Source organism: Carcharodon carcharias, chromosome 3 (assembly GCF_017639515.1).
Source record: "Carcharodon carcharias isolate sCarCar2 chromosome 3, sCarCar2.pri, whole genome shotgun sequence".
Taxonomy (NCBI): domain Eukaryota; kingdom Metazoa; phylum Chordata; class Chondrichthyes; order Lamniformes; family Lamnidae; genus Carcharodon; species Carcharodon carcharias.
In genome coordinates, this window is record NC_054469.1 from 2,136,672 (window position 1) to 2,150,090 (window position 13,419).

At 49.8% G+C, this 13,419-nt stretch overlaps 1 protein-coding gene across 14 annotated transcripts in view; it reads left to right on the forward strand.

The window, feature by feature from the left end:
- The first annotated feature begins 1,965 nt into the window (after positions 1-1,965).
- Positions 1,966-13,419, forward strand: part of scrib (scribble planar cell polarity protein) — a 482,984-nt gene continuing 471,530 nt past the window's right edge. For all 14 annotated transcript variants that reach the window (XM_041183767.1, XM_041183772.1, XM_041183773.1 and 11 more), the window contains exon 1: positions 1,966-2,181. In XM_041183767.1, the coding sequence (XP_041039701.1) occupies positions 2,023-2,181 (159 nt within the window). In that variant the 5' untranslated portion in view covers positions 1,966-2,022. The remainder of the gene's footprint in view (positions 2,182-13,419) is intronic.

The following is a 13,419-nucleotide window of genomic DNA, read 5'->3' on the forward strand; positions in this document are numbered from 1 at the left end:
ATCTTGGTCGTAAATACACCCAATGACCTGGCCTCCACAGCCTTCTGTGGCAATGAATTCCATAGATTCACCACTCTCTGGCTAAAGAAGTTTCTCCTCATCTCTGTTCTAAAAGGTCTTCCCTTTACTCTGAGGCTGTGCCCTTGGGTCCAAGTCTCTCCTACTAATGGAAACATCTTCCCCAAGTCCACTCTATCCAGGCCTTTCAGTATTCTGTAAGTTTCAATCAGATCCCCCCTCATCCTTCTAAACTCCATCGAGTATAGACCCAGATTCCTCAAACACTCCTCATATGTTAAGCCTTTCATTCCTGGGATCAGTCTTGTGAACCTCCTCTGGACCCTCTCCGGGGCCAGCACATCCTTCCTGAGATACGGGGCCCAAAATTGCTCACAATATTCTAAATGTGGTCTGACCAGAGCCTTATAAAGCCTCAGCAGCACATCCCTGCTTTTATATTCTAGTCCTCTCGAAATAAATGCCAACATTGCATTTGCCTTCCTAACTACCGACTCAACGTGCAAGCTAACCTTAAGAGAATCCTGGACTAGGACTCCCAAGTCCCTTTGCACTCCAGACTTCTGAATTCTCTCCCCATTTAGAAAATAGTCTATGCCTCTATTCTTCCTACCAAAGTGCATGACCTCACACTTGCCCACGTTGTATTCCATCTGCCACTTCTTTGCCCATTCTCCTAACCTGTCCAAATCCTTCTGCAGCCTGCCCACCTCCTCAATACTACCTGTCCCTCCAGCTATCTTTGTATCATCTGTAAACTTAGCTAGGATGCCCGCAGTTCCTTCACCTAGATCATTATTGTATAAAGTGAAAAGTTGTGGTCCCAACACTGACCCCTGCGGAACTCCACTAGTCACCGGCCGCCATCCTGAGAAGGACCCCCTTATCCCCACTCTCTGCCTCCTGCCAGACAGCCAACCTTCTATCCATGCTAGTACCTTGCCTCTAACACCATGGGCTCTTATCTTACTGAGCAGTCTCCTGTGCGGCACCTTGTCAAAGGCCTTCTGGAAGTCCAAGTAGATAACATCCATTCGCTCTCCTTTGTCTAACCTACACGTTACCTCCTCAAAGAATTCTAACAGATTTGTCAGGCATGACCTCCCCTTAATGAAACCATGCTGACTTTGCCCTATTTTACCATGCACTTCCAAGTATTCTGAAATCTCATCCTTAATAATGGACTCTAAAATCTTACCAATGACCGAGGTCAGGCTGATCGGCCTGTAATTTCCCGTCTTTTGCCTCACTCCCTTCTTAAACAGGGGGGTTACGTTAGCGATTTTCCAGTCCTCTGGGACCCTCCCTGACTCCAGTGATTCCTGAAAGATCACCACTAACGCCTCCACTATCTCTTCAGCTATCTCCTTCAGAACTCTGGGGTGTAATCTATCTGGTCCAGGTGATTTATCCACCTTCAGACCTTTCAGTTCTCCTAGCACCTTCTCCTTGGTAATGGCCACCATACTCACCTCTGACCTCACCCCCCCTTTCCCCTCCCCCGCTCCTTCCGGTCCCCAACCCCCCCTCCTTCCTGTCCCCACCCACCTCCTTCCCTCTCCCCCGGCCCCGCCCCTCTCGCTGCCCCTCAGAAACATGGCGGCCGGAGTGATTTTTTTTTGGGGGGGGGAGGGGAGGGGGGAGGGGAGGAAATGGACGCTGTGCGTGATGACGTCAGAGCGGCACGCAGAGCGTCACCGCCGCTGCAGGGAATCGGAGCGGGAGGCGAGAGTCCGGGAAGCGGGGAGAGACCGAGGGAAAGGCCGAGGCTGCAGCTTCGGGCCCGGGGAGAGACCGAGGGAAAGGCCGCGGCTGCAGCTTCGGGCCCGGGGAGAGACCGAGGGAAAGGCCGAGGCTGCAGCTTCGGGCCCGGTGCCCGGGGCAGGAGCGGCTGAGGGAGGGAGAGCGGGGCCGCGGGGCCGCGGGCGCCCCCCCCCCCCCCCCCCCCCCCAGGCCGCACTGTGAGTGGCCCGGCCTGGCCTCGGCCTCCCTCACGCCCCGGAGATGCTGAAGTGTATCCCGCTGTGGCGGTGTAACCGGCACATTGAGTCGGTGGACCGGAGCCACTGCTCCCTGAGCGGAGTCCCCGATGAGATTTATCGCTACAGCCGCAGCCTGGAGGAGCTGCTCCTGGACTCGAACCAACTGAGGGAGCTGCCCAAGGTAGGAGGGGGAGGGGGGGAGAGATGGAGGGGGGGAGGGAGGGAGGGGGGGGCGGGGGGGAGAGAGGGAGGGGGAGCGGGGGGAGAGAGAGAGGGAGGGAGGGGGGCGGGGGGAGAGAGGGAGGGGGGCGGGGGGAGAGACAGAGGGAGGGGAGGGAGGGGGAGGGGGAGAGAGGGAGGGGGGCGGGGGGAGAGACAGAGGGAGGAGGGGGAGGGGGAGAGACGGAGGGAGGGGGGGTGGGGGGAGAGAGGGAGGGGGGGCGGGGGGAGAGAGGGAGGGAGGGGGGAGGGGGGGAGGGGGAGAGATGGAGGGAGGGGGGGAGGGGGAGAGATGGAGGGAGGGGGGAGGGGGGGAGGGGGAGAGATGGGGGGGGAGGGGGGGAGGGGGAGAGATGGGGGGGGAGGGGGGGGGAGGGGGAGAGATGGAGGGAGGGGGGGAGGGGGGGAGGGGGAGAGATGGAGGGAGGGGGGGAGGGGGAGAGATGGAGGGAGGGGGGCGGGGGGAGAGGGGGAGGGGGAGAGATGGGGGGAGAGGGGGAGGGGGAGAGATGGGGGGAGGGGGGCGGGGGGAGAGAGGGAGGGGGGGCGGGGGGAGAGAGGGAGGGAAGCGGGGGGAGAGAGAGAGTGAGGGGAGGGAGGGGGAGGGGGAGAGACGGAGGGAGGGGGGGTGGGGGGAGAGAGGGAGGGGGGCGGGGGGAGAGACAGAGGGAGGGGAGGGAGGGGGAGGGGGAGAGATGGAGGGAGGGGGGCGGGGGGAGAGAGGGAGGGAAGCGGGGGGAGAGAGAGAGGGAGGGGAGGGAGGGGGAGGGGGAGAGACAGAGGGAGGGGGGGTGGGGGGAGAGAGGGAGGGGGGCGGGGGGAGAGACAGAGGGAGGGGAGGGGGGCGGGGGGAGAGAGGGAGGGAGGGGGGGGGCGGGGGGAGAGAGGGAGGGAGGGGGGGCGGGGGGAGAGACAGAGGGAGGGGAGGGAGGGGGAGGGGGAGAGACGGAGGGAGGGGGGGCTGGGGGAGAGAGGGAGGGGAGCGGGGGAGGGAGAGAGGGAGCGGGGGAGGGGGGTGGGGCAGGGGGAGAGAGGGAGGGAGCGGGGTGTGGCGAGGGGAGCAGGGAGAGAGAGGGAGGGGGAGGGGGCCGGGGGAGAGGGGCGAGTGGGGGGGAGGGGCCGGGGGAGAGGGGCGAGTGGGGGGGAGGGGGCGGGTGGGGAGGGGAGAGTGGGGGGTGAGGGGAGGAGGGGGTGAGTGGGGGAGAGTGTGGAGGTGAGGGGTGAGGGGAGGAGGGGGTGAGGGGAGAGTGGGGGGTGAGGGGAGGAGGGGGTGAGTGGGGGAGAGTGTGGAGGTGAGGGGTGAGGGGAGAGTGGGGGGGAGGGTTGGGGGATGAAGGGCCTAGAGAGAGTGTTGGAGGGCGGCGTCCTGCTCGGTTGAGTAGGCAACTACAGTCACCATTTTGCATATGGCAGTGATTTGAATTTGCACCGAGTCTGTATGATGTTGGTTGGGGAAGGAATATTGTCCAGAACACCGGGCGAACTCCCTGCTCTTTGATTAGTTTTAGTCTCGGTTCTAAGATTATTTTAATTAATGGCACGCTGTGCCTAACCTGTTTTCCCACTGTGCCTGTCAGAGTTCCTCCTGTCTGAAACATACAGTTGGAAATCTGCTTTGTGGGACAGGATGGTGATAGATGGATTTCACTGACTAGCTGCAGTGTCATTATTAATTGGCTAGTACTTTGCTGTTAAAAGGAGAAGTAGAGCCGATTAGGGACCTAAAAGGGAATTTACACATGGACGAAGGGGTCATGGCTGAGATATTAAATGAATACTTTGCATCCATCTTTACCAAGGAGGTAGATGCTACCCAGGCCATAGTGACAGACGAGGAAACTCTGTCACTAGAAGGGTTCAGAATTGATAATGAGGAAGTGTTGAATAGACTGTCAGTACTTAGAGTTGATAAGGCAACGGGAGCGGATGAGATGCATCTGAGGATATTGAAGTGAGAGTAGAAATTGCAGGGGCCATAATCTTTCAGCCTTCCCTAGACTCGGGGTGGTGCCAGAGGATTGGAGAATTGCAAACATTACGCCCTTGTTCAAAAAAGGTTGTAAAGATAAGCCCAGCAATTACAGTTTGACTTCAGTGGTGGGCAAGATTCTAGAAACAACTATTTGAGATAGAATTAGTGGTCACATTGAAAAATATGGATTGATAAGGAAGAGCCAGCCTGGATTTCTAAAGGGGAAATCCTGTTTAACTAACTTGCTGGAGTTTTTTGAAGAGGTAACAGAAAGGTCGACGAGGGGAATGCTGTTGGAGAGTTAGGGTGGGAGAGATGGGGAGGGTTGGGGTGGGTGGAGGGGGAGAGGGAATGGCATACATGGACATTGAAAAGGCATTTGACACAGTGCCACACAACCGACTTGAGAAAAGTTGTTGCTCAAAGATTAAAAGGGACAGTAGCAATGTGAATAAAAAATTGGCTGAAAAGTAGGAAGCAGAGAGTAATGGTCAATGGATGTTTTTCAGGCTGGAGGGAGGTTTATAGTGGAGTTCCCCAGGGGTCAGTATTGGGACCCTTGCTTTTCCTGATAAATATTAATGATCAAGATCTTGATGTACAGAGGACAATTTCAAAGTTTGCGGATGATAAGAAGCTTGGGGGTGTTGTGAACTGTGAAGAGGACGACGTGGAACTTCAAGAGGACGTAGATAAGTTGGTGGAGTGGGCAGATAGGAGGCAGATGAAGTTCAATGCGGAGAAGTGTGAGGTGATGCATTTTGATAGAAAGAACATGTACAGACATTACATAATAAGGGATGACATTTTGAAGGGGGTGCAGCAGCAGGAAGACTTAGGTGTATATGTGCATAGATCCTTGAAGGTGGCAGGAAGGTGGAGAGAGAGTTAATAAAGCAGATAGTACCCTGGGTTTTATTAATAGGGACATAGGGTACAAGAGCAGGAAGGTTATGTTGAATTTATATAAGACACTCATTAGACTTCAGCTGGAGTATTATGTACAGTCCTGGCTCCACACAATAGGAAGGATGTGAACACATGGGAGAGAGTGCAGAAGAGGTTTACAAGAATGGTTCCAGGGATGAGAAACTTCAGCTATGAGGATAGATTGGAGAGGTTGGGTCTGTTCTCCTTGGAGAGAAGGCGGCTGAGAGGAGATTTGATAGAGATGTTGAAAATCATGAGGGGGCTGGACAGAGTGGTTAGGGAGAAGCTGTTCCCACTCGTAAAAGGATCAAGAATGAGAGTGGGACAGGATGGTGATAGATGGATTTGCAAAAGAAGCAAATGTGATGTGGGAAAAAACTTTTTCACACAGCGAATGGTTCAAATCTGGAATTCACTGCCTGGAAGTTGGTGGAGGCAGGTTCAATCGAGGCATTCGAGAGGGCATTAGATGACTATATGAATAGAAACAATGTGCAGGGTACGGGGAAAAGACAGGGCAATGGCACTAGGTCATAATGCTCATTTGGAGAGTCGAGCCAGTACAGTCATGATGGGCCGAATGGCTTCCTTCTGAGCTGTTAAGATTTTGTGTATTGAGCTTGATCAGAGAGCTAACATCAGGAGCTGAATATCAGGCTAATGGCCTAAAATCCGATCTATCTGCTTTCAACAGTTGCTTTGTGAGAATTAGCCCTGTCTTACCTATTTACTGTCTTGTACCCGACCTGTGAGCCAGGCAGTGCTGAGCTGTTGTGGAGTTAGAGGCTTTATGCACAGCTTGTGATGGGAGTCCGAACAGTCTAATGCAGTGTTCTGTCATGCTGCATGGTGTGGAATACCTGGGCTGCACCCAGCCTCTATCCAATTACCTTTGCAATACAACATTGAGTTAGCTTTCCGAACACATTTCTTGAGAGTGCAGTGACTGGTTTAGTTGATGGAGGGAGTTGTGAATGCGTGTATGTTTAGCTATGACTGTGTTTTTGTGTAGATTATGGGTTTTAATAGTCTATGGAGTGTTTGATCAGTGGGAGTTGGTTACCTTACATAACACTCCTGATAACACCCCTCTCCATGTACTCCCTGTCAAGGTGACCTGATTGTTGCTTGCAGGCCTGTCCAATACTTGGATTTCAGAGATGTGGTTTTAATGTTGAGTCTGGAGGTGCCACTCGTGCTCCCAGATTGTGAGAGCAGCTCGAGATAAGCGGCAGTGTGATACTGAGTGGGGAGCAGGAGAAACTTCAGCCAAAAGTGCCCAGTGGAGGCAGGTTCAGCCTTGGTTTTCAAACGGGAATTGTATCAGCACCTGAAGAGAAAACATTTTCGGGGCTATGGGGAAAGGGCTGGGGATTGGGATGAGCTGAGTTACTCTTGCAGAGAGCTGACATGGACGCAATGGGGAGAATAGTCTCTTCTCTGTGCTGTAACCATCCCATGATCCTGTGATTCACCATAGCCTCCTCTTGAGAAGCCCACCATCACAGGTACTAATCTTCAGCCAATTTTATTCAGTTGAAGGGTCATGAGGACTTGAAACGTCAACTCTTTTCTTCTCCGCCGATGCTGCCAGACCTGCTGAGTTTTTCCAGGTAATTCTGTTTTTGTTTTGGATTTCCAGCATCCGCAGTTTTTTGTTTTTGTTTTTATTCACTCAAGTGCCATTAAAAACAACTGAAGGCACTGGACACAGGAAAGGCTATGGGCCATCACTAGATACAGAGGAGGTACCGGAGGACTGGAGAAATGCAAACGTAGTTCCATTGTTTAAAAAGGGATCAAAGGAAATGCCAAACAATTATAGGCCAGTTAGTCTTACATCGGTGGTGAGCAAATTAGTAGAATCAACCCTGAGAGATAGGATTAACTGTCATGTGGAAAGGCATGGACTAGTCAGGGATGGTCAGCATGGATTTGTTAAAGGAAGGTCTTGCCTCACAAATTTGATTGAATTCTTTGAGGAAGTGACAAGAAGGGTTGATGAAGGTAGTGCAGTGGATGTTGTGTACATGGATTTTAGCAAGGCATTTGACAAGGTCCCACATGGCAGATTGGTCAGGAAAGTAAAAGCCCATGGGATTCAGGGTAATGTGGCAAACTGGATAAAAGATTGGCTTTGCAACAGGAAACAAAGGGTAATGGTCAATGGATGCCCTTGCGAATGGAAAGTTGTCTCAAGTGGTGTTCCACAGGGCTCAGTGTTGGGACCCTTGCTGTTTGTGTTTATATATTAACGATTTGGATGTGAACGTGGGGGACACGATTGGGAAATTTGCAGATGACACAAAGATTGGCCGAATAGTGGATAGTGTAGAGGATAGCCATAATCTCAAACGATATAGATAGGTTGGTGGAGTGGGCGGTAAAGTGGCAGATGCATTTTAACATAGAGAAGTGTGAGGTCATGCATTTATGGAGGTCAAACAGTTGCAGGGATTACACAATAAATGGGAATATACTAAGAGGGGTAGATGAAGTAAGAGATCTTGGCGTACAAGTACACAGTTCCCTGAAGACAGCAGTTCAAGTAGACAAGGTTGTAAAGAATTCATATGGAATGCTCTCCTTCATTGGCAGAGGTATAGAATATAAAAGTAAGGATATAATTTTGGAATTGTATAAAACACTGGTGAGGCCACAACTGGAGTATTGTGTGCAGTTCTGGTCACCACATTACAGGAAGAACGTAATAGCTCTGGAGTGATGCACAGGAGGTTTACAAGAATGTTGCCAGGGTTAGAAAAGTGTAGCTAGGGGGAGAGATTGAATAGGTTGGGGTTATTTTCCTTAGAACAAAGAATGCTGAGAGGTGACTTAATTGAGGTGTACAAAATTTTGAGGGGAATAGAGTGGACAGGATCAAATTGTTTCCCTTGGTGGAGAATTCTAGAACCAGGGGACATAGATTCAAGATAAGTGGCAGAAGGTGTAGGGGGGACATGAGGAAGAACTTTTTTACGCAGAGGGTACTGGGTGTCTGGAATTTGCTGCCCAAGTTGGTGGTAGAGGCAGAAACTCTAAACTCTTTTAAGAAGTACCTGGATCTGCACCTTAAGTGCTGTAAGCTGCAGGGCTATGGGCCGGGTGCAGGAAGATGGGATTAGAAAGGGCACCTGGGTGTCCTCGGGCTGGCATGGACAAGATGGGCTGAATGGCCTCCTTCTGTGCTGTAACTTTTCTATGGTTCTATGACAATATCCCATCAATAATAGAAGACTTGTGCTGCAGAACTTGCTGTGCCCATAGCCAAGCTGTTCCAGTATAGCTAAGACACTGGCTATGTGGAAAATTGCCCAGGTATGTCCTGTACACAAAAAGCAGGACAAATCTAACCTGGCAATTACTGCCCATCAGTGATAGAAGGTGTTGTTGACAGTGGGTGGGGGTTTCTGAAGAATGTGTAAGTTGAATGCTTCCACTTGCCCACTGGGTTTCTCAGAGTGAGAAATGTCATAGAGCCATAGAGGTCTACAGCACAGAACAAGGCCCTTCGGCCCACTGAGTCTGCGCCGGTCAAACAAGTACCTAACTATTCTAATCCCATTTTCCAGCACTAGGCCCATAGCCTTGTATGCCATGGCATCGCAGGTGCACAGCCAAATACTTCTTAAATGTTACGAGGGTTTCTGCCTTTCCAGATTCCTACCACCCTCCGGGTGGAAAAATTCCTCTTCACGTCCCCTCTAAACCTCCTGCCCCTTACCTTAAATCTATGCCCCCTGGTTATTGATCCCTCCACTAAGGAGAAAAATTCCTTCCTGTCTACCCTATCTATGCCCCTCATGTCCAGGTACTGAATAACAGACTGTAGGAATGTGATGAACATGGAGGAAAATGGAGGGAAGACAGTGTCCTTTCAAAAGAGGGAATGCATTCCACTCCCCTAATGCCCCCTATTTAAGATTCGCGTCCTCGATTTCAATCCATTTATGACCCTGACACCTCTAATTCTATGCAGCCTTAGAACAACTGCTGTGTTTATATAACACCTTTCAAGGTGCTTCAAAGGAATATTATCAAACTAAAAATTGACGTCAGGCTACATCAGGAAATTAAAAAGAATAGAGAGGGGGCAAAGCAGAGAGGGTTAGGAATACAATTCCAGGACTTAGGGCTCAGGCAACAGAAGGTATGGCTGCTCATGGTGCAATGATTAAAATCGGGGTGTCCATGAGTCCCAAATTGAAGAAGCACCAAAAACTTGGAGGGTTTTAACTGACAGCAGCAAGTCCTGTTCTCCGGTCGCCCCTGTGCTTGCTGACCTATGTTGGCTCAACATTTTGATTTTAAAATTCTCACCCTGGTTTTTAAATCCTTCCATGGGTCTCCACCCTCCCTTTCTCTAATTTCCTCCAACCCACAACCCTCTGAGTTAGCTATGCTCCTCTAATTCTGCTGTCTTGTACATTCCAATCGTTGCTCCACCATTGGCACCTGTGCCTTCAGCTGCCTAGGCCCTAAGCTCTGGAATTCCCTCCCCACTTTTCTCTACCTTGCATTCCTCCCTTAAAACCTGGCTCTTTGTTCAAGCTTTTGGTCACCTGACTTAATGTGGCTAAGGATCATACTTCATTTTAGAATGAATGCTCCTGTAAAGTGCCTTGGGAGGTTTCATTACATTAAATGCATTATATAAATAGGGATGTGACAGAATTGGGGAGGCGTGAGGTCGTAGAGTGATTTGAACACGGGAATGAAGATTTTAATATTGAGACATTGCTCGACCAGGAGCCAGTGTCGATCAGCGAGTGCAGGGATGATAGGTGAATGAGACTAGGTGCAATTTAGGATACAGACCACAGAACTTTGGATGAGCTGAAGGTTATGTCAGGTGCAAGATGGGAGGCTGGTCAGGGGAGCATTGGACAAATCAAGTCCAGAGGTGACAAAGGCACAGACGGGAGTTTCAGCAGCCTTTTCACACTTCTACCTTAGGACGGTGTGTTCCTCTTCTCAGACTTGTGCAAGCATGATTAAAATTACGAATAGTTAGTGTTGTGGCGATTGGCCCAACAAGCTGACTATTGAGGGCTTTGTGGTGGATTACTGTCCCTTGAACTCTCTGTGGTGGAGGGTGGGCAGTGGCTAGCAGCAAGTGCCATTGCTTTTTTTCCCTTAGTTCTGTTGAAGAGTCACACGGACTTGAACGTTAACTATGTTCCTCTCTGCAGATGCTGTCAGACCTGCTGAATTTTTCCAGGTATTTTTGTTTTTGTTTTGGATTTCCAGTATCCGCAGTTTTTTGCTTTTAGCAAGTGCCATTGTTTTGTGCTAATTTATTCTGGATTCAGGTTTGCATGAAGCTTTACATGCTGCTGTAGTAAACCTCTCATTTTCATGAGACAGCAGCTCTGTGTAAATGGTACATTGTGCACTCAGTCACACACAGGCGCATAGATCAGGCTGATTGCCTCTAAAGTGGGAAAATGTCAAATCTAGCACTGCGATGGTGCAGCAGGGCAAATGCTGTAACAGATGCAGGATGTGTCCATCCTCTACGTTCTGATTCAGTGGCCCTACTTTTTTAGCCTGCGGGAATCCATAAATCAACCTGCCATGTGGTGCAGCAAAGAAGCTGAACTCATTTAAATATGAAGGAGAATCAAACAGCTCTATGCAGCTCCCTGTCTGGGTTCAAGGTTCACACTGATGTAGATGAAGGAATGAAAGCATTTAAAAATCCTGAGGGAGTGAAAACTGTTGCTATTGGGGAGGTAACTGAAAATGCCGGTGACTGGGATTGGTGCCATTGCTGTATCGTCACGGAATCGCAGAATTTTAACAGCACAAAAGGAGGCCATTCGGCCCATTGTGTTTGCATCAGCTCTCCAAATGAGCATTATGACTTAGTGCCATTGCCCTGTCTTTTCTCCGTACCCCTGCACGCAGTTTCTACTCAAATAATTATCCGGTGTCCTCTTGAATGCCTCGGTTGAACCTGCCTCCACCAAATTTCAAGGCAGTGAATTCCAGACTCGAACCACTCACTGTGGAAAAGTTTCTTCTCCGTCACACTTGTTTCTTTTGCAAATCATTTTAAATCTGTGCCCTCTCGTTCTTGACCCTTTTATGAGTGGGAACAGCTTCTCCCTATCTACTCTGTCCAGCCCCCTCATGATTTTGAACATCTCTATCAAATCTCCTCTCAGCCGCCTTCTCTCCAAGGAGAACTGACCCAACCTCTCCAATCTATCCTCATAGCTGAAGTGTCTCATCCCTGGAACCATTCTTGTAAACCTCTTCTGCACTCTCTCCAGTGTGTTCACATCCTTCCTATAATGTGGCACCCAGAACTGTACACAATACTCCAGCTAAGGTCTAACGAGTGTCTTATATAAATTCAGTATAACCTCCTTGCTCTTGTACTCTCTGCCCCATTAATAAAGCCCAGGATACTATCTGCTTTATTAACTGCTCTCTCCACCTGTCCTGCCACCTTCAATGATCTATGCACATATACACCCAGATCTTTCTACTCGTACACCCACTTCAAAATTCCACCCCTTATTTTATATTGCCTGTCCATGTTCTTCCAACCAAATGCATCACCTCACAATTATCCACATTGAACTTCATCTGCCCACTCTGCCAACTTGCCTATATCCTTTTGAAATTCTGCAACGCCCTCCTCACAGTTCCCAACACTCCCAAGCTTCATATCATCTGCAAAATTGCCCCCTGCATACCAAGATCTAAATCATTAATATATATCAGAAAAAGCAAGGGTCCCAATATTGACCCTTGGGGAACTTTGCTACAAACCTTCCTCCAGCCCGAAAAATATCCATTGACCGTTACCCTCTGCTTCCTATTTTTCAGCCAATTTTGTATCCATGTTGCTACTGTCCCTTTTATTCCATGAGCAATAACTTTTCTCACAAGTCTGTTGTGTGGCACTGTGTCAAATGCCTTTTCAAAGTCCATGTACACCACATCAACAGCATTACCCTCATCGACCTTTTCTGTTACCTCTTCAAAAAACTCCAGCCAGTTAGTTAAATACAATTTCCCCTTTAGAAATCCATGCTGACTCTTAATTAATCCACATTTTTCCATGTGACTAATTCTATCCTAAATAATTGTTTCTAGACTCTTGCCCACCACTGAAGTTAAACTGACTGGTCTGTAATTGCTGGGCTTATCCTTACAACCTTTTTTGAACAAGGGCGTAATGTTTGCAATTCTCCAATCCTCTGGCACCACCCCTGAGTCTTGGGGAGGCTGAAAGATTATGGCCAGTGCCCCTGCAATTTCCACTGTCTCTTCCTTCAATATCCTTGGATGCATCTCATCCGGTCCTGGTGCCTTGTCAACCCTAAGTACCGACAGTCTATTCAACACTTCCCCCTTATCAATTTTGAACCCTTCTGGTGACAGAGTTTCCTCGCCTGTCACCATGGCCTGGGTGGTATCTACCTCCTTGGTAAAGGCGGATGCAAAGTATTCATTCAATACCTCAGCCATGGCCCCTTCATCCATGTATAAATTCCTTTTTAGTCCCTAATCGGCCCTACTCCTCCTTTTACTACTTAAACGCCTATAGAAGACTTTGGGATTCCCCTTTCTGTTGGCTGCCAGTCTTTTCTCATAATCTCTCTTTGCTTCTCTAATATACATTTTCACCTCCCCTCTGAACTCATGTTTGCTCCAATTTGTACTGGAATGGTCATTCCCCTTCACCCAAGCCTGTGCCAGGATACACTCTGAGGGAGAGCTGCACTTTTTTATTCATTCATTGGTGAGGCCAGCACTTGTTGCCCATCTCTAATTGCCCTTGAGAAGGTGGTGATGAGCTGCCTTCTTGAATCGCTGCAGTCCATGTGGTGTAGGTACACCCACAGTGCTGTTAGGGAGGGAGTTCCAGGATTTTGACCCAGCGACAGTGAAGGAATGGCGATATATTTCCAAGTCAAGATGGTGAGTGGCTTGGAGGGGAACTTCCAGGTGGTGGTGTTCCCATGTGCCTGCTGCCCTTGTCCTTCTAGATGGTAGTGGTTGTGGGTTTGGAAGGTGCTGTCTAAGGAACTTTGGTGAATTCCTGCAGTGCATCTTATAGATGGTACACACTGCTGCTACTGTGTGTCGGTGGTGGAGGGCGTGAATGTTTGTGGATGTGGTGCCAATCCAGTGGGCTGCTTTGCCCTAGATGTTGTCAAGCTTCTTGAGTGTTGTGGGAGCTGCACTTAAGCAGGCAAGGGGAGGATTCCATCACACTCCTGACTTGTGCCTTGTAGACGGTGGACAGTCTTTGGGGAGTCAGGAGGTGAGTTACTCTCT